The sequence below is a fragment of the Mastigoproctus giganteus genome, chromosome 4, assembly GCF_048544385.1.
Source record: "Mastigoproctus giganteus isolate SK-2022 chromosome 4, ASM4854438v1, whole genome shotgun sequence".
Classification (NCBI taxonomy): Eukaryota; Metazoa; Arthropoda; class Arachnida; order Uropygi; family Thelyphonidae; genus Mastigoproctus; species Mastigoproctus giganteus.
In genome coordinates this window covers 16,969,750-16,992,203 of record NC_143578.1, presented here as the reverse complement: position 1 = coordinate 16,992,203, position 22,454 = coordinate 16,969,750, and the positions used below count along the sequence as shown (strand labels likewise).

Sequence of the window (22,454 nt, the reverse complement as noted above, 5' to 3'; positions counted from 1 at the left end):
TGGGACAGTTATGTCGTCAGAAGAGTTCATGACAATGAGTTGCGACATGTAACAGTTCACAATATATTTATGGTTACAACTTTGCAAGCTTAAATGGCTGTATAAGTCATTTTGTGGTGTCATGCATAATGTGTCTGGCACTGATTGTATTATTTGATGTTTCTTTTTATGTATGAGTATTAAATTCTCAATGACTTTCATCTGGTGTTGTGGAAGTGGGTAGTTGGAATGAATTAAGGTAGAATTAGACAAATTATTAGAGGGGATGAACAGGTAATGTGGGAGAATTTTTTTTTTTGACTGATTAGGAAAGAATTTCATTTTCACTTAGAAAATGAGGATATAGGTCAAAAACCCTAATCAAGTAGAACAACTTGGTAAGTTATGCCTAGCTACAGGGTGATTGAAAAGTCACTATCCACTCACTAAAATCTTAATAAATATATTCCCATTCTTGCTTAGTTAGAAGAGATGTTGACAATAACATCCCACTTGCTCATAGACAAGCATCTACACGTGTTTTATTTGCGAATGGGAGGGGACACTGTACGTGTCAAAACATATATGCCAGTTGTTATAACATTAATACCAAGAATGAAGCAGTTTTATAATTTGAGGTATAAGTGCACAGTGACTTTGATCACCCTATATACCAAATTGTCAAGGCAGTGTTAAAAAACTTAAAATGACTGAACACCAGGAAGAGATAACATCCTAGTGAAAGTGATTAAACATGATAGTAAGTGCAATGGGAAGATAATTGAATTGGAGGGATTTGTCACCCTTTTTAGGACATGACCAATTTCCAAGCAGAAGGGAAAACACCTTTGGAATAAGAAAGTGAAAAAAGGCAACACAGAACAGGAGTAAGTTCAGGAGCACAGGTTTTGAGAACAAGTGGAGAACTACCATCAGGACATGGAGGTTTCTTAGCACTGATTGTTCAAAATCCTTCTGACATCCTTTTGCTGGAAGACCACAGGAGGCATTGAATGGACCATACTGGGAATGGTGGGAGGTGGCTTACCAAGATCATTAAAACTTGAGTTAGAATAAAAACAGGATGCCAGTAGGTCAGCTTTATCTTTGGCTGAAGTGGAAATAGAACCATCTGGTTTTGACAGAGGTGGGTAGATCTTTTTGTGCCATTTAGTGCTACATTCAAGTTTTTTGTTTTAAGGATATGATTATTTTTTTTTGTCTTGCAGTAATGCCAGTTCTTACATTATATCAAAAATATTATACACTATGTGAAATTAAAAAAAAAAAAATACTGATCTCTATATTACAGGAAACAAATTTCCCACGCCCAACAGTGCATTAATTGCTGATAATCTCTACTTTGGAATTCTGTTTTAAAGTGCAATTAATATTAATGTAATTGAACAAAACCAGACATTTCAGAAATCTATTTCCCCTTCTGTAGAAAAAAATATAAAAACTTCAAAGGTATTAAAATTGTGAAAATATTAATTGGGCTATAAATTGAGAAATGCTTGTTGCTTCAAACTGAAATGGCATTCCCATTTTGGGAATGAGAACATTTCAAGAATATCTCAAAAGTTCTGCATTCTCCTTGAGATTTTTATTTGTTCTATAGGATGGAATCACTTTCACACAACATTACTGAAAGTAGTCTTGTTTTTCCTCATTCACTTGCTACCCTTCAACAAAAGCAGGCTACGGAAGGTATATAAGATGCTTCAAAATAAAGACAATTACAACAACCAAGTTTCCACACTTTAAACCCTTACGAAATTTAGCACCATATTTTTACAGATACTTATTTTTATGAACATTGTAGACATGTCCAGTTTTAGTCCCCCCCATTTAACAAACCATTCATAAATGTAGGCCAGCAACTCTCTTAGATAGTAAAACTATACTATCAACATAAACACAAATTCTGAATTTATGTTAAGTAAAATAAATTTTAGGTATCATTATTTTATCATACCTTAAACTAGTCTGCAGTACCACTCAAATTTTGACTATACATCTTGGTGTTGACTGACTACATTGTAGTCGGTCATTTTAGTAACATTTTTTATAAACATATACACAGAGTTACTTGTGGTTTGAATTGCACTTAGAAATAAAAAAACATACTAGTTTTTGTAAAGATAAAATTACATTACACATCCGACAGAAGAGTCAATGAGCAAAGTTCGTATAACCTTGCAATTTTATTTTTACAATTTTCCGCAATATTAATGGTTGATTTGAAAACAATTATTAGAAATCACATCACATTAATACAACATAAAATATGCTATAAAAAATGTATAACACATTTAAATTTTTCAGTCTCTTCTGTTACTTTGCAGTTTTTACAATCTCTAATATATATATTGCTCTACCATTAATATCCAGACACCTTCCTTTGTACAAAAACGAGCTTTTATTGTGTCATTTAATATTTTGTGCTGAAACCTTTTGTTTTTATGATGGCCTGCAATCTTCATGGCATACTATCAACCAGCTTTTTATAAATGTCAGGTGGCATGTTACCTCACTTGGCCTTTAACGCAGCCACCAGTTTGGCCTTGTTCCTTGGGCAATCTCATCGTGCACATACCCGACTATCCAAAACATCCCAAAGATAATTGATAGGGTTCAGATTAGGACTCTGGGCTGGCCAATCCAACTTTTCCACACCCATATCCTCAGACCACTCTGTTACGACCCAAGCAGTATTGGCATGGTGCATTGTCTTGCCGATACAGGTATGGGTCTTCCCCAAAGTATTGCCATAATGTTGGAAGTGCATAAGTCCAGGCATTGCACAGCATTCATGGTTTTGTCGATAATGATCAGTGGGCCTAAGCCACAACACTGCCTCCACCAAACTTCATTGTTGGGAGGATACAATTTGGAAGGAACTGTTCTCCTGGCATTCGCCACACCCAAGAACAGCCATCAGACTGGTAGAGTGCAAACCTCGCCTTGTCTGTCCATAGGACTGTTTTCCGTTGCTCTACAGTCCAGGATTTGTGTTCCTTACACAGTGTTAATTGGCATCTAGCATTTGTTGAGGTGATCAATTCTTTTGAACATGTCATCTTGCATGCCCACTTTTGTTCGAAGCCCAGTGTGCATATTTATAACAGATTCTGTGACGTGTTGCATGCATAGGACCTGTTTCCCCATCCATGGAGGGGTGTCAGGATATTAATGGTAGGGCAGTGTAGTAGTTAACGGGAATTTTTCTAAATAATGCTGATAGTAAAGTTGAAAATTAGACAGCCATGCAATGAATGAACAGAAATTGAGTGATTTATAATTTGTAAATAAGATTTTTACATAGATTAATGTTGAAAGCAAAGTTAAACTTTATATTTGTGTTTATTTTATATCACCAATACAGCATAAGGCAGTTCTAATAGCAAAGTGAGTAACTATAGACCAGTAGTCTCACTTCAGGGGTAGGGAAAATTTTCAGGGACATGTGGATAGATATGGTATTCTGAATAACATACATGGTTTTGTTAAGGGAAAATTGTGTTTAACTAACTTAGTAGGCTATTTTTACACAGTTACTCATGAACTGGATGTAAGGAACACTTTCAACATAGTTTATTTGAATTTTAGAAAGCTATTTGACTCAGTCCCTCATGAGAGGTTACTGTATAAGATGGAAAATGTTGGCATTAGTGTAAAAATTCTAAGATGGGTGGCTGCAAAGTAGAAGGTTGTGATTAATGGATATTCTTCAGAGTAGTATAAGGTCAGAACTGGGGTTCCTCAAGGATCAATTGTTATTTCTGATTTTCATAAACATCCATGAGATAGAAGGCTTGACGTCAAAATTTACAGATGATGTGACAAATGGTACAGTAGTTAATAATCAGTACCAAGCAGCACCCCTTTGGGAGGACTTCAACAGGCTGGAAGAATGGTCAGAAAAATGGCAGCTGTGTTTTAATGCTGCAAAACGCAAGGACTTACATTTGGGAAAATGGCAACACCTGTTTTCTGAGCAGTGTAAACAGGCAGCCAGCAAAGCCCATAGTGCCCAATCAATAATTTATTGAACAATATCTTGTAGAGATAGGGAGGTCATAATCCTGCTGTACAAGGCAATTGTTAAACTGCATTTGGAATAGTGTCCAAGTATGGAGACCTCATCTGAAAAAAGCCATTCAGCTTCTTGAAAGAATCCAAAGATGACAATTCCCATGGTAAGATTGGCCAAAGGATGACCTTACAAGGAAAGACTCCAATTACAGAGCTCGGCGGCCAGGCACCTCTGAAGTGACCTGATTGAGGTTTATAAGGCTTCTAGTGTTTTGTAAAATGAATGAGGTGGAATTTTCACTATTAACATAGAATTCCATAACTTCGACATAAATTCAAATTAGAGGGGTTGATGTTTAGAGTAGATTGTAGAAAGTTTTCTTTTAGCCAACAAGTGTTTGATTGCTGGAACTGTCTTAGCAGCAGGTAGTTGAGGCTGACAGTTTGAATAAATTCAAAGGTCAACTGGATAGTTACCTTTGTGAGAAGGGTAGCAAATAATTTATATACAGGGTGTCTCAAAAATATTGGTATAAACGTTTCGGGGAGGTAGGTAACATCTAAAGGAATGTGAATCGCATAGGAACCCATAACTGGAAACGTCACCGTAAGTCGGTACATAGCACTGTTCATCAGTTCGCGAGAGGGAAAATTTCTGGTTTACTCATTCAAGCAGTAGTCACCGCGCGAAGAGCATGCATCGATATATGAACTGTGAGCTGGCAGACATTTCCTCAGTGTATGGATTAGCAGAGGGCAATGGACGAGCCGCTCAACGAATTTATGGAGAACGCTTCCCATACAGACATGTACCAGACCACCGTTTGTTTGCGCGTGTGCATCAAAATTTGTGCGATTATGAGGTAATCGCACAAATTTAGAGGTAACAGGAGTAGTGCGGGCAGACCATGTTCAACACTAACTCCTGCCATGGAAGAAAGTGTGTTGAATGCCGTCCAAAATTATCCTACTACCAGCACACCTGCAGTTGCCACTGCCTTAGGAGTGTCTCGTTGCAGGGTACAGAGTGTCTGGCACCACAATTCCTTACACCCCTTTCATCTCCAAAGGGTTCAGTTACTGCTCCCCCAAGCTCATCCTGCATGTGTGGCTTTTGTGCAGTGGTTTCTCCAAGAAAGTGTTCAAGACTTGAATTTTCCAGCCTATGTTTTGTTCATGAATGAGGCTTATTTCACTCGGGAAGGCTTATTCAATCAGCACAATGCTCATGTGTGGGCTCATGACAACCCACACAGTGTGCGCCCCCATGGGGCACAACATTGCTTCACAATAAATGTGTGGGCAGGTATGGTCGGTGACTGCTTAGTCGACCCATACCTGTTACCATCCCGCATGAACTCCGCTAAATATCGGATCTTTCTTGAACAAGTTCTACCAGGGTTACTTGACGATGTTCCAGCAAATGTGAGATGCAACATTTGGATTCAACATGACGGGGTGCCTGCCCATTATGGAAGATGTGTTCATGACCATTTGAATAGGCGTTTTAGGTGTCAATGGATTGGCTGTGGTGGACCCATTGCCTGGCCCCCATGCTCACCTCATTTATTGAGCCTTGATTTCTTTCTGTTGGGGACCCTCAAATCTATCGTGTATGAATTGCCTGTGGAGACGGAAATGGATCTCGTGGCGAGACTCGTCTGCGCTGCTGCTGCCAAAGAAACTCCAGGTGTGTTTGACTGTGTCCGCCAATCCATGCTGCATCGGTGTTACACATGCATCGCGTCTCATGGTGGAACCTTTGAGCATCTGTTGTAACATCATGAAATGCATCCATCTCATACTCCATTGTTAATATTATGTCAAATAAATGTTTTCCACTAATTACTGTCTTGTGTCATTTCTGCTTCTTGTGCCTCTGCTACTACTTTCCCGTGATGTTTCCGGTTATGGATTCCTATGCGATTCACATTCCTTTAGATGTTACCTACCTCCCCTAAACGTTTGTACCAATATTTTTGAGACACCCTGTATACAGGGTGTTTCAAAATTATGTCACACTTTAAAAACTTATATTTAATGAACAATATGCACCAATTTAAATTTCTTAAACTCATTTTTTAGTTTAAAAATAGACTATTTTTTTACAATAATTTAATTTTTGTTTTATTTTATAGATATCTTTAAAACAATGGAGAGTACTCAATTAAGTTTTGAAAAAAAGAACGGCAATTATAAAATGGTATTGGAAATATTAAAATATCAATGAAGTTCAGCATGCGTGAAAATCATGATATGGAAGAAAAGCGCCCACATGTTTAACAATTACTCATTTGCAGGATAAATTTGAGGAGCATGGAACCATTCAGAATATCAATAACTTAGCATGTGGGAGGAAGGGACATCAAGAAGTAATGAAAATTTTGAAGATAGATGCAGCTCATGCATTAATGCTGATGGAGGGCATTTTGAACAATTAAAGTTTTGTTGTAAAAAAAATTTTGTCTTCAAGTATCAAAAAAAAATTTACATATATTGTTCATTAAATATAAATTTTTAAAGTGTGTATATAGATAATTTTGAAACATCCTGTATACTATAAAATATATAAATAATTTGTATACAATATGGAAGTTCCCAATACTAAAAAAAAAAAGGTGCAATCATCAACTTCCTTTAGTATTACTTGAATAGTGGTAACTGTACATTGTGCTACTTCCATACAACAGTTATCAGCTAGTGTTGTTTAGGTGCATAATTTTCACAATTCCATAACAATACATCTACAGTTGTGGAACTAGTTGTCAATATCAGATGTTCACCACATCCTTTTTATAGCGTGACATCCTATGACTTTTGCCTTTTTTCTCCTACATAAATAACAAGAGAAAATAATTGGCAAAGAGTTTTGAAAGGTATGTAAAAAAATGGATTTTGCCATTTTCCAAAAAAATTGATTTTTTGGAGAATGTTAACAGTGGTATGGGTGCACATCCAACAGGTATGAAATTTTGAAAAGGACAATCAAAATATGGATGTATATTAAGGTAAATCTTCTTCTTAGGATTTATTCTGCTATTACAATGGTCCTCCTCAACCTAACATCAAAAAGTCATTCCTTTAACTTTTTTTTTTCCATTTTCTTCTATCTTCCCAATCTCCTTCCAACCAGTCCTCTTCTATTCATAGCTGCTCTCACACCCTCTATCCATGTCCTTCTTGGTCTTCCTCTTTTACCTTCTCCATAGCTCCTCTGGGCAATCTGTCATCCTCCATTCTCTTCACGTGGCCAAACCACTGATCTTTTTCTCCTCTATTTTATTGATGATGGTTTTTTGGACGTTCATTGTGTTCCTTATCATATCATTTCTAACTTTTTTAGTCCTAGACTTTCTTGCTGATCTTTGCCAAAAATCCATCTCAACAGCCAGAAGTTTAGTTTTTTGTCTTTCAGTTAAGGTCCAAGTCTCACATCCATATAATAAAACACTGTAGTATTGCATTATATATTTGATGTTTAGTTTTGTTAATATTTTTATTCCATAACACAGAATTGAGCATACCTATGACCTTTCTACCTTCACACAGTCTTCTCTCAATTTCCTGTTGTGCAGATGATCTGTCAGCCTGAATAATTGTACCCAGGGTATTAAATTGCTATACAGTTTCCCCCTGAATTCCATATAAATCCAGAACATCCTGACTTCGATTCATCTTATTAAAATTATCCGTCAGTCCCCACGTTTTATATTCTTCTAGTAACTTTCTGCCCATATAATTTACATCATCATCATCTGTGCTACCACCACTTGGTCATTTGAATATAGTAGATTGTAAAGGTACTTATTTTGACCAAGGGGTACACCTATTGAATTGCACTTCTGTGACCATGGTCTTAAAACAACTTCCAGGAACAGCTTAAACAAAGTAGGTGACAAACAGCATCCTTGAAGTAGTACTTTGGAGGTCTTAAATTTTCTTGATATTTTTGACACAATTTTTATACAGCATGTATTGTTCTTGTAGATTCGTCTAATTATATCAATTAATGGTTGGCTTATTGACATTTTTTCCATAGCCTTCCACAGAAGATTTCTTGGCACATTATCATATGCTTTCTCTAAGTCTGGGTATATGGACAGCATACCTACATCTTGGTTTGTAGCCTGACAGTTTTCCAGAATTTTCTTAACAGCGAATAAATGGTCTATACATGAGCATCTTGTTGAAAAGCCACACTGTTCCTCAGAAATTACAATCTCTTGTTCCAGTTTTGATTTTATCGCTTTTCCAAATATTTTCCAAATAGAGCTCATAACACAAATTTCTCTATAGTTGGAGTATCTTCTTCTGTCACTTTTCTTGAAAATTGATGTAATGTATCCGATTGTCATCTCCTCTGGTATTTCTTCACCATCGCATAATTTGTTAAACAATAGAGTTAGTAGATTTATAACTTTTCGACCTCCATAAAGCCTTGAATGGTTTGAGCATGCTCAATGCTGATGGGATTCTTCCTCTTGCTCAGAATAATCACCTGAATTCAAATTGAGGAAAGACAGATGTAGGATAGATGTGCGGAAATTTGCCTTTAGCCAGCGGGTAGTTGGAACAGACTTCCATCCCTTGTTGTGGAAGTTGATAGCCTAAATATATTTAAGGCTCAGCTGGACAGGTATTTCGAACGAACGGAGAGGTGAAGTGGAAGTTTTTTTTTTTTTTTTTTTTTTTTTTTTTTTTTTTTTGGCTGATGCTGCATAAGCTTGCTTTCTTGCATCATATGACTCTACTAATGCTAATGCTTAAGCAGCTTGATGTTAATTCCACCTGGGCCTGGTGCTTTTCCATTTTTTGCCATTTTTATTTCCAGTTCCACGTCCTTAATTTGGATGTTCAATCCTCTTTTCATGACAACTGTCTCTGTTTCACATTAAGGTAAATAATAATTAAAAAATGTCAATTTTTATTTGAACAACCCTTGTATTAGTGTTAAATTGTAAACAATAAGTTCCACATTAAGCAGTATTCATAACAGAATGAAAAACAGAAAAGTACCTTCAGCTTAATGTTTTATTGAATTACACAAGTAATACTGACCAAATTATTGATTTTGCAATATAAAAATTGACAAACATGTTCTATATTCCTTTCTTCATAAAAAAAGAAAAGTATAGTTTGCATAAACATTTTGATTGTGAAATACACACACACACACACACCTAAATATTCATACAATAAAAGTAAGCAGCTTAAAAGGCATTTCATATCTTGATATTTAATAATGAATATTTTATTCTTGTCCAAAAAATATTCAGACAAAGAGACAAACCAAGCTGTGTGTGTGTGTGTGTGTGTGTGTGTGTGTGTGTGTGTGTGTGTGTGTGTGTGTGTGTGTGTGTGTGTGAGAGAGCAAATGCATTCATTAAGACAAATGAATAAGAATATTTGCAAAGTTGACTGAATAATATAACAGTCGCATAATTTTCTTAATATTTGAGAGAAAGATCTTATGAAATTAAAGTTCATTGAGACAGAAATCGAATAGCAAGTTAAACATTCATTTATTCTTATTGCACATTTGATAAAAGACAAGGAAACCCCCTCTAAGCTTGCAACCCAAAAGGATACCTGCAAAGTAGCTTCTTGTTCTTTTAAATAAGCAAGCATAATTTTTTTACTGTCTCCAGGTAAAGCATTTTCCCATTATTTCAAAATACATTTTTAAAATATTAATTCATACTTTAAAAAAATACTCCACCAGTGCTGGCCACATATACTTTCATGTCTTGAATTTGTACATTTTGGCTTTAAGACTATTTTATACATGGAATACAATCACTATCAAAGATAATGGTTTTAAAACAGCAGCTAGAATACAAAAATGCAGATACTAAAAGGATGATTAACAGCCAAATATGATTATTTAAAAACAGAATTTTTAACTTAATGTAAATCTGTTCAGAAAACTGATAACATATATTACAAAATTAATAGGTATGAAACATTCTTTCATAAACCCACTATATGTAGAGACTTTGCATTCTGAAAACACAAAATAAAAAGCAACTGTTTCTGCTTTTATATTCAGTTTTATGAACTGTATTATCAATAAAATATGCTTATACACAAAAAAGCTGACCAATTATTTCTGGAAAGAATTACCTTAAAGCATCTGACAAAGAATATTTATTTAGTGTGCTAAAAATGAATTAATGAAATTCATACATCTATTTGCCAATTTTTTTTAATAGCTACTTTTGAAAACTATCATTTGAAGTTACTTAAAATATCATGAAAGACTGATTCTTTGAAGAGCCTTCTTCGCTTTCTTCACTGAGCTTAATTATTTATAATAATGAAACAGTATATTGGTAAGAGCTCATTTATAAAATGAATCAAATTACATCATAATTTTAAGTGTCAATCAAAACTGATTAATGCTGCTTCTACATTATTATGTGATGGTGGTGGTGGCGGCTGATGTGATACAGTTACTGGAGGAGCCTCCACCATCTGTCCATTAACTACAACTCCTGGAGGTTGTGGTATTGCACCAGGTGGAGAACTAAGCATGGGGGGAGGTTGGGAAGGTGGTCCACCTGGAATCTGACTTTGGGTATATGGTGCTGCTTGTGGCACAGGTGGAATGCCTTGAGGAGGAGGAGGAGGAATACCTTTTAAGAAAAGAAAACTGGTTTAAAGATACTCAACAAAGAACTAAAAACTATACTTATAAATTTTGTGTACTGAAAAATGGTTGTATTTATTTCTTATTTATTAAAAGAGGTGGAAAGGTACTTTTGTACTTGCCAATACTACACTTCAAATATGAAAATTAAGGGCTTAAGAACTTTTCTATTATCCCAATTTGTCTTAGTAATCCAAAACCAAATTCATGGCTGCTGTGCTCTTTATAAACAAGATTTATGAGAATACCAGTCCACTTTATTAGGACCATAGAGGTATCAGCTATATGCAATAATCAAAAATTGTAATAATCCCATTGTATAATTCTATCATTAGACCACACTTGGAATACTGTATTCAGGTATGGAGAATGCACCTAAAGAAAGACATTGTTCTTCTTGAAAGGGTCCAGAGACGGGTAACTCACCTGGTGAGATCGGAAACAGGACGTCCATATGAGGAAAGACGTCGAATATGTGGATTGCAGAGCTTGGAAACTAGGCACCTTAGAGGAGATGTGATTGAGGCGTTTAAGGCTCTGAGAGGCATAAGCAAAATGAATGAGGTTGAAATTTTCATGGTTATAAATGATTCTAGAATTAGGGGCCATAGTTTCAAGTTACGGGGGAGTTGTTTAGACTGGACTGCAGGAAGTTTTATTTGAGCCAGCAAGTTATAAATTACTGGAATAAGTTACCTACATGGGTGATAGAGGCTGACAGTTTGGGGGAATTCAAAGGTCAGCTAGATAATTGCCTATGGGAGGAGGGAAACACTTAGGTTTTCCATTTCCTTTTCTCTTATTCATTAATTATTTATTTATTTTTTTCTTATTATTATTTTATTTATTTTTTGTTACTTTATTATTACTGTTTTTTATTATTTTTTATTATTATTATTTTTATTATTATTATTTATTTTTTTTTTTTGGCTGGTGCAGCATAAGCAATAGGCTTCCTTGCACCATGTGGCCATTGCTAATACTAATATATAAACAAATATGTGAACTTAAGGGTTTCATGTGAACTCAGATGGTGTATAATATGCAAAAACATGCTATAGAGCTGTGTGAGCTAAATCAGTTCACTGGGAAAGAGACAGTACTTCATGGACTTCCAAAGAGGTAAAATCATTAGTGTACAATTAGTAGGTGCTACATCACAGAAGGTGGCTACACTTGTAAAATATTCAAGTCCTTAACAAATTAAAAAAATTCCTGGATAACACACACGCACACCAGTGAGTTCATAGATAAGCCTGAAAGTAACATATAATTAACTTCTGCATTTAATAAGTTTTCTGCCAGCTTGACCAGATGTTAGAAGGATCTTAACACTGAATTCAAAAATCATGGAATTGAGTCAATCTAGATTGGGGAAGGAATAGACATTTTTGGGCTTTCTTCTCATTATGGCAATTAGTCAGCCTATAATGAAGGCTGCTTGACAAAAATGTCTGATTTTATTTCCATCAAATTGGAAGAAAATGGTTGTTAAAGTCAGGCAGCTTTTCATCCAGGAGGATTAAAACCCCCCTTCACAATATATACATTAACTAGTTGTGAACATGTTAATGTGGGAACATCGTGAAGCATCAGTAACCACACCATGTGAAGAATTTTAAAAGGAATGCATTATGTGAGTAGAAGATGCTCACAGAAGCCACCCATTCTGGGCGCCAATCAGAAACTACAGCTGTATTGGTTCCAGGAACATAAAGGATAGATACAGAACTAAATGCAAGTCATATAGTCCAGTGAGTCCCAATTTTTCCCTTCATTACCAATGGAGGAGTGCACATATTGAGAAAACTACATGAAACAACTGGCCACCATGTCTGCCAGAGCATACTAGAACATTGAAATGGATCATATATCTCCCATTGTACATGCATGTTTAATGTATGTAAAAAGGTAAAATGCAACCATCCACTGTGCCAAATGTGTGAAAGAATTGCTTCAAGAATACTTCAAGCATTTGCCTTTGCCAAACCAATCTCTGGATTTTAATTCTCTGTAATTATTCTTCATATTACTTTTCACTTTTTTTATTGTGTGCCACTTCATGTCAGAGCAGTAATTTGGCAAAGGCAGATGTGTATGATTTCAATCCAGTCTCTTTTTTTTAACAGGCTAAGAATAGAAACTCGCTTCTTGTCCAAATAATAATCAAGGCTTATGATCTCCTGCCTATATATATATATATATATATATATATATATATATATATATATATATATATATATATCCAAGTATAACAAAGCAAGCAAATATTAAATGTTATAATAAATATAAGTATTATAATAAATATTAAGTAGTAACATAACCAATTAATGCCATCTAGGACGATTAAACATTACATCGGTCTGTATGAATATGAGTTAAGTTAATAATGGTTAGAGTTTTTTAAAAGTAAAATATGATATACTAGCTTATCAGGTAAACCATAAAACCATGGCGGGTACCCAACGTGACCTGGAAAAAATCAATCTATGCCATGACATAAGCAATAAATATATATAAAAAATACCATTAAAATGTTAGTTATGGCAATAAGATACATTGCAAGGGACTTTTTCAAGGGCTAACCCTTACAATGTATCAACCATAATTAACGAGCTATCCGTTTCTGTAGTCATCGTCCAGCATAACTATGTCCTAATATACGTAAAATAGTATTAAGTTAGAGCCATAATTAGAGTATTTATTAGAGTATTCGAGGGGGATTGAGGTACTATATCTATTCTTATACCTTTGTTCCGTTCGCCTTTGTTAGCTATAGCTCACACTGTTATTACTTTTATTAATTTGATGAGACTACCGTGGCAGCATTTACTATCAACTACGCACATATGCCTAACAATAATTATAGCTCTTTCTATAATTTTTAATTTAATTTAATATTTTGGCTATCCGTCGGGCTAACAGTCATCTTGCCAGTTAACTGCTAAATTTGGATTAATTAACAAAATTTTATTACTACTATTTGGCTCTAAATTACTACAAATTTTATACTTTTGGCTCTAACTACTACTATATTTATACTTTTGGCTCTAACTTAATACTATTTTACGTATATTAGGACATAGTTATGCTGGACGATGACTACAGAAACGGATAGCTCGTTAATTATGGTTGATACATTGTAAGGGTTAGCCCTTGAAAAAGTCCCTTGCAATGTATCTTATTGCCATAACTAACATTTTAATGGTATTTTTATATATATTTATTGCTTATGTCATGGCATAGATTGATTTTTTCCAGGTCACGTTGGGTACCCCGCCATGGTTTATGGTTTACCTGATAAGCTAGTATATCATATTTTACTTTTAAAAAACTCTAACCATTATTAACTTAACTCATATATATATTATATATATATATATTATATATATATATATATATATTATATAAAGGTGGAAGTACAGACCAGAAGTCGAGACACGTGGGTCTGTACTTTGACCTTTGTTACAACTGATAGTTATATTGCATCCTCAGCTAAATATAAAACTGACTAATTATCATACTACTTTTCTTCAAACTCTTGTATTGATGCTCTTGCCAAATCACTTCCTGTCATACCCAATAAACTCTGCTCAATGTTTCCCATGGTTGACAGAAGGATGTTACAAAAACTTCTGAACAATATTTCTTTCTTCGTGGAAATTTATTCACATCCAGCCAATTTCTAAAAAGGGTGAAAAACTCCTCCCAACAGCACTTACCTCTATTCTTTCCAAAGTAATAGAGAAATCCATCAACCACCAACTCTACACTATCTTAGTACCTTCCATCTGATCAACGATAACCAATGTGAATACAGTCAATGTTAATCCATTGGTGATATACTGGCTTACATTATTCATCTTTGAAAAAAAAATCAATGGAAAGTTTAGTGAAACGTGAGGCTTCTGATCATGTTAAGCATAAAGGTCTCCTAAATCAGCTACCATTTTATGGACTAGCCAGTCTTCTTTCTGACTACTTTCTGCAGACAATGATAGATGTATCTCTGTCTACTAACTTCAACTAATGCTTGTGCTTTAAAGTTCAGTTTTCTAGTTCAAATTCAAGAAAAAATTTGTTCAAGGAGAACCACTTTTTTTTTTTTTTCCTATTCTTATTGATGACCTTATTCTACTGACTGGAAATCCTGTTCACAGTTTTGCTGATGACAGTACACTACATTCAAACTTTCCAGTTTGAGAAATCTTTCCCAGTACAAAGTTTCAACATCTTGATATCTACCACCAGTTCCTTAAATTCCAATCTCCAGGTAATACACTAATGGGGCAAAGAAAACTTAAGTTCAGTCCTCAAACTAAGTCCTGTCTTATTTCCTCCTATGCTCATCTCTGATTATATGCAGATTTCTTAACAAGATCACATATTCCTACTGAGGATTACCCTAACTTCCAACCTGGCTTGGCATAAGAACATCACAAATATTGCTTCCTCTTCAACAAACAAACTAGGTTCTCTCTTTTGCTCTCTGTGTTACTTTTTTCTCCCTAATCTTCTTCTTCTTTGTCTTCGCCTTTTCCCACGTTATATGGGGTCGGCATTCAATGTTCCCAATACATACTTGACATCCTCTTCTTCTCCTCTAGTTGGATTAACTTCTTAACCGGAACACATCTATTGGTTTTGGCATAGTTTTTATGACTGGATGCCCTTCCTGACGTCAACCCTCACCATTTATCCGGGCTTGGGATTTAAGCTGCCGATCTACTAAACCTGCCGCAGCCATATAAATGGAGTAGCTCTTATTCAGTGATGAAGCTTCCTCGTGATGTCACAATTTAATAATTTTATGCAATTTATGCCGAATTTCTAGTCACCGAACAAGCAAGTGGCACTGCTGTAGTTCTTTTATCTCCTGGAAACATCCAAATGGCTGACTTGGTAGAATTACTGTGACCTTGAAAATACCAACAATGTAGAACTCAGCAACACGTGAGTATTTTTAAATACAATTTGGTATCCTGAAAACTTATACATTAAAGCTACAGGTAGCACAACTATTCTACTAAGAATTCCCAGTGACTGATTATAGTTCCTTAAAAATCTAATGACCTTGAAATTTCCTATGTCCGAACATAATAATGATAGCCATCTTAAAAAAGTTCACAGTCGGAAAAATAAAACCACCTTTAGGTCCCAAATCTTAACCTATCACTCACCCACACTTATTTTATCTAAAATATAACTTCTTTTTGAGCAACACTCCCGAAAACCTTCTTTATTAATTAAGTTTAATAGCGCACTAATTTAGCTAGCATACAGCTGGTGCCACCAGTGGCACATTTTTTTTTCCTAATGATTGTACAAATTCCAAATCTGCCCTACTATGGGATACTGTTCCCACATTGGAGATCATGCTCCCAAACTTCATGATTTTTTCTTTTTTTTTGGTAGTTGTTGGTGCATAGGCTTCTGTGGCCATAATGCACCTCCCAAGGTTTTTGCAGTACTTTGATCCAAGCCCGAGGCAGGAATCGAACCCGCGACCTTGGGGTTGCCAGACAAGCACTTTACCCACCCGGTCGGCCCCAAACTTCATGACTATTCAAAAGAGGGCAATCATGTTAATTCATGACCTACCCCTTAAGAAGTCTCTTCCACTCTGTCTGAACATATCTCAGATGTTCAGCACATTTGAAAACTAATTATCTGTAATTCCACTGCTCTCTTCCAAACCAGTCTGAAGATGTGTCTTAAGGAGTTTGAGCACGCTGAATTCTGATGGAATTCTTACACTTGCTCTGATTACGAACCTAAGGGGGCATAAATTCAAATTGTGGAAAGGAAAGTTGTAGAATAGATGTGCAGAAATTTGCCTTTAGCCAGCGGGTGGTTAATTGCTGGAACAAACTTCCATCTGTCATTGTGGAAGTTGATAGCTTAAATAAATTCAAGGAGGAACTGGACAAACTTTTAGAGGGAATGGTTGTGTGATTTTTTTTTTTTTTTGGCTGATGCTACATAAGCTGACATGCTTGCTTCCTTGCATCACATGCCTCTATTACTATTATCAGCCCCAAAGTGTTTCATTTATCTGTTGGCTGATTCCAATACTTTTTACTGCCAACATGAGTAGGGAAAAAAATTCCTTGCTACTGTTCTTTGCACTCTTGGCCAAGGCCTTCTCATAAGTTGCCTTATTATGCCTAACTCCCTGATTAACTTTCATGTTAATCAGGTAGTTAGGCATAATAAGGCACAACTCCTTCTCCTTGCCATATTCGATGCCAAATGATGCACCAACGCCAGGGTTCAACTTAAATTTTAATATCGAACAGGAGTTTCTCGCTTTCGTCACTGACTTTAAAGAGCTCAAGAGAGACCTACAGTCACAGGGACAATATCTTGCAAACCAGATTAGTGGATTATACGACAAATGGTCCGAGATATTTATCTATCAAAACTCTATGACAAATGGGTATGACACGCTATACGAAAAGTTGCAAGGTGTGCTACATGAACTTTCCGATTGTAAAAAGCGCAATCTTGAATTAACGAATTTGCTAACCAATACTGCAAGAAAAAAACCAACAAACTACAACTCGGGAGAGACCCCGAAAGCTGAATAGAGTGATCACACGGATATTGATGTTACAATTCATTGCTCTCCTGAGTTGAATTGTTTCAAAAACAAAAATCCTGTCGAACAATGCAAGGTGCCATTAACTAGCAGAGAATCTGGCTTAAAAGGTCAAGAAATGTCACTCGCAGGCGACGGCCAAATTTCTAATGATGCTAACGATCCACCGATTATCGGCTCCTATCAAATACCTTTGGGATTACTAAGAGAAAATAACAAATCCGCCTTAAATACCAGGAAAAAAAAATGCAAGAACTCAAACCCCTGAATCAGGGGTGAAACTCTATGAGCATAAGTGTAACCAAACAGAGGATGAACTAACGTTATGTGCAAAACGGAAGAAGAGAAACGAGAACGGGCCAATTCAATTAAGAGTAACACAAGCTGAACGCCCAACCTTAGAAGCATGCAAAACCAGCAAAAACAAAGGGCGTCGGTTGGAAAGTGTAACTCACTGAAACAAGACTCAAATCTCAGAGAATGTAAATAAATATGAGGAAAATATTGATGCACACACCAACACGTAAGAAACTATACAGCCAAGGCACAGACAAAGCATACTTATGCCGAAATATTAAAAAGGGATATGGCAAATGGCAGCGACAAGGCGGAAGCGGATAACACAGACAAAATTGAAAGAATTTACTCTAGCAATAAAAAAAAACTGGAATCCGAATTCTCAGCTACTAATCGGGGCTTCAAAAAACAAAAAGCTTAAAGTTATTCCAAAGCTCAAGGCTATATTTGTTTCAAGGTTGGCCCCAGACACAACTGAAAGAGAATTACAAGAATACATTAACAGCTTTCGTAAGTCAAATATTCAGGTAACTAAACTGAAAGCAAGGTTTCCGCAGGAGTACTCATCCTTTAAAGTTTCATATAGTGAGGAAACAAAGCAAGAATTCTGGACACTAATAACTGGACCGAAGGAACACTGATATTGCCTTTCCACAAGAATGTAAGTACAAGGACAAAATCAATAAACCCATCCTCACCTATGAATATTGAAAATGAAAATAAATAGCAACTACAGACAATCAAGAAAATACAGGAAAATAGGATTCCAGTTCGGCAAAATAAGAATAATTTACAAGACAGATTGCTATGTTACTATCAAAATGTGCAATGTCTAAACAATACCAACTATAAAGACACCTATTCCTTTATATTACAAGAAGACTACGACATATACTTTTTAGTGGAAACATGGCTCATTCAGGATGTTAAGGACAGTGAATTGGTCCCACCGGGCTTTGTTGTTATTCGTAGGGATAGACTGGATAAGAGAGGTGGCAGGCTCATGATTGTCTGCCAAAAAGAGATTCCTATCTCAAAAAATCAAAGTCTTGGCTAACATTGAAGGAATTTTTCTCCAACTGGGCAGTGGCTCTTATATCTGCGATGTTATGCTTGTCTACCTTACACCACCTATAGATAACACTCTTATGATGAAATTTGAGAAAACTATCGACCAAATTCTTGATCAATATCTGGGAATAGACCATTTAATTGTTTTAGGAGACTGTAATATGCCACATGCCTACAATGGATGTAACGCCAATCCAACTAATGTCTGGACACTTAAGGGTAGATTTCAAAAAATTTTCATCTCTCTAAATCAGATCTGTGAATTTCTAACTAGAAATGAAAACTACTTAGATTTAGTCTTCACCAACTTTCCTTTGGTGGTTTTTAAGCCAACTAATCTTTTCAAATCAGATCACATTCCCCTGGCCTTTTCCATCAAGAAAAGATCAGTTAAAGATACGGATTTAGAACAAAAACAGAAGCTCAATTTCAATAAAGTGAAATGGCCTGATATGAATTATGCATTTAAAAACTGTAATTGGGAATTACTATTAAAAATCAATGATCCTCAAGAAGCACTGGACTGCTTTTACCAAATTATTAATGAAGTAACTAACAACCTTGTTCCATGCTATAGTGCTCCTGATCCAAATTACTCACACTGGTTCTCTAAGGAACTAAAATCCCTACTGGCAAAAAAACGAAAAATGCATAGTAGGTTTAAGACAAATAAGGAAATATGCCTTTACAATAAATATTCTTCCTTAAGAAGACAGGTTAAAATGACATTAAAACAGGACTACAACAAATACTTGTGCTTTGTCGAAACAAGAGCCTTCGAGGCAAAAGATATGAAGCCTATATTCAGCTATTTCAAAGCAAAAAATCAAAATGTGGCTGTAAACATGCTAGATATTCCCAGTGATTTGTCATCTTTGTCTGAGGCAGACTACCTTGCTAGCAGCTTTGAAAAAATTTACAAAACAGATACAGCAGATGACGGGATGGAAGGTAACAAAAATTTTCCTCTCAACTACATTGATACACTAACAGCATTCGAAATCAACCAAGCAGAATTGTTCAGCGCAATCCACAAAAGGACCTCTATCCCTACTGTCTTATGGAAAAAATGTGGAAAAAATGTGAGTTACACTTTCCAACCGACGTCCTTTGTTTTTGCTGGTTTTGCATGTTTCTAAGGTTGGGTGTTCAGCTTGTGTTACTCTTAATTGAATTGGCTCTTTCTCGTTTCTCTTCTTCCATTTTGCACATAACGTTAGTTCATCCTCTGTTTGGTTACACTTATGCTCATAGAGTTTCACCCCTGATTCAGGGGTTTGAGTGCTTGCATTTTTTTTCCTGGTATTTAAGGTGGATTTGTTATTTTCTCTTAGTAAACTTGTAAAGCCATTACTTCACTTAATAAAATTGGTATTTGAGAGTGGAATCTATCCAGCTCAACTGAAAAAGGCCTTTGTTACCCCTCTTTACAAAAAAGGAGACCCATCCTCACCCAACAATTACAGACCAGTTTGTCAATTGAATACACTCTCAAAGATAATTGAATCCATTGTAATGAAGCAGCTATTTAACTTTATGAAACTTAATTTGTCAGATCACTCTCACGGATTTATCAAGGGTCGTTCCACCTGCACAGATATGATTTCGTTTGTCTCGAATATATCCCAGGCGCTTGACGAAGGAAAACAAGTCGACTCCATCTTTCTTGATTTAAGCAAAGCCTTCGACAAGGTAGTCCATTAGAGACTAATCAACAAACTGCATCACTATGGTCTCAGAGGACAGGTACTAAACTGGATTGAAAAACTACTTGGAAGTAGAGAAATGTCCGTGACATTTAAAGGTAAAACCTCATATCCTTTCAAGCCTGAAATTGGTGTCCCACAAGGTTCATCCTTAGGCCCGCTATTATTTCTCATCTACATCAACGACCTGCCAAGCACCCTTGTAGACTACCAAATCAAAATCAACATATTTGCAGATGACATAAAAATCTATAAAGCAATTCACAGTACCAATGACTGCATCATCCTAAATGAAGCTCTTCAACAAGTTATTCAGTGGCTGAAGGAGAACAAAATGGCAGTCAATGAAAATAAGTGTGAGCTGATGAGCTTTGCTAATGCACACAAGAAAAACAAACTTAATTTTTCTTATTGTATCAACAAAAAGGCAATCAAAAAAGTTAGTACAGCCAAAAATTTAGGTATCTTTATTAAAGAATCATTTTCCTTTGATGTTCATGTCTCTAACATTGTGAAGGCAGCTAGCAAAAACTAGGTTTCCTGAAAAGAATTAACCGAGACTTCAATCAGTTGGCACTTTTCATCTTTCTTTACAAAATCTATGTTAGGCCAGCCCTAGAATTTGCCTCACAGGTCTGGTCCCCACATGTTGCTTACCAAAAATTAGAAATTGAAAATATTCAAAAAAGAGCAAATCCAGTATGTTTGCTTTAAAAGTGACCTTGAATACAATGAGAAATCCTACCAAGGGTGGTGTATATTCTTTGGACTCGAAACACTGGAAAAAAGAAGAGATAAAGCTGACTTACTCCTTCTTAACCAGCTGTTAAATGGTACCCTGAATTGCCCTCATCTCATCACACAAATAAATTTCAATGCGCCGACAAGAGCATTAAGAAACCATCCACTGCCGAAACCATCCTATGCGAGAACAAATTATGGATACTACAACTTCTACAACAGCACTGCAAGATCAATGAACAAAGCAAATGTGGAGATATTTGACACCCCCGGACACTTCAGAGGCAAAACTTAAATTGCTAACCTCATCCATTACCTGACTTAAAAATGGACTCTTCTTGCAAGTTCTAAGACTCTGATTGTATAATGTGTGTGAAGAAATACCAGTGCTCTGCCTTACTCCTACCTGTTCACTTAAATAGGATGGATGAGTCCTACTTTTATTTATTTAGTTTTATTTTATCTGTACATTTCAATTCACTAATCTTCTTATGTACATTTACTTCTCTATTTACTTTGGAAATGTATACTCCAAGCTTCTGCTTTGAAGCTGTGTAATAATGCTTTGTAGCTACACCCTCAGGCACATTTGATTGCTGTTTTGTAGCTGTTAACAATAATAATAATCATCAGGGAGTTATGTTAGTATTAGGTTAGATTAGTTACAGTATTTACTGGATGATAAGACACTGAAGTTTTAGAAGGTGAATTTTGCGAAAAAAATATTTTATTGCATATTATCAAAAACACAAATTCACAAGTGCTTACTAAACAAAATGTCATATAAAATAAAGTTTTGGCTTATTGTATAATGCTAGTAATGCATTATTACTATTGTCACATTCATCATTATTGATATTATAAGTCTGAACTCTCCCTATCTTTAAAAAATTCATTATCTTTGGGTGGGGTGGGGGGGTCAAAACACATAGAAATGGTTGGTGTTAAACACGCTTTGGTCCACAACTTACTTGAATACTTCAAAGGGTTTGTTAATTATGATGTTTCAATGATAGCGTTAGCTATAATCCCATGTTTAATTCAGCAGTCCTCCTTTTTGCTGTTACGGTTGTGTTACCTAAAATTATCATACAATGAAGGAGCCAGGTTTTTTTTTTTTTTTTTTTTTTAAAGCTATTTGAACATTATGACCATAATCTCTCCTGATATGGCTAAATCATTAGTATAGGCAGGGTATTAGTAGTGGCAAACTTGCAAAGTTTACATAGCAATAAAACACACACACTACCCAACTCATTTGTCCACCCTCACCCCAATAATTGTCAAATTCTTCCTTAAATTTATTCAAACTACCCCTCCACAACACCAGATGTAATTCTTCCCAACAATCAATTACTCTCTGGCTGAAAGC

The 22,454-nt window shown here is 35.6% G+C and overlaps 1 protein-coding gene across 1 annotated transcript in view; it reads right to left on the bottom strand.

Annotated features, from left to right (window-relative positions):
* Positions 1 to 10,111: 10,111 nt before the first annotated feature.
* The window catches only part of LOC150086439 (hepatocyte growth factor-regulated tyrosine kinase substrate-like), an 81,684-nt gene continuing 69,341 nt past the window's right edge, over positions 10,112 to 22,454 (bottom strand). The window contains exon 15 of the mRNA XM_090372581.1: positions 10,112 to 10,652. Within this exon, the coding sequence (XP_090228707.1) occupies positions 10,399 to 10,652 (254 nt within the window). The 3' untranslated portion in view covers positions 10,112 to 10,398. The remainder of the gene's footprint in view (positions 10,653 to 22,454) is intronic.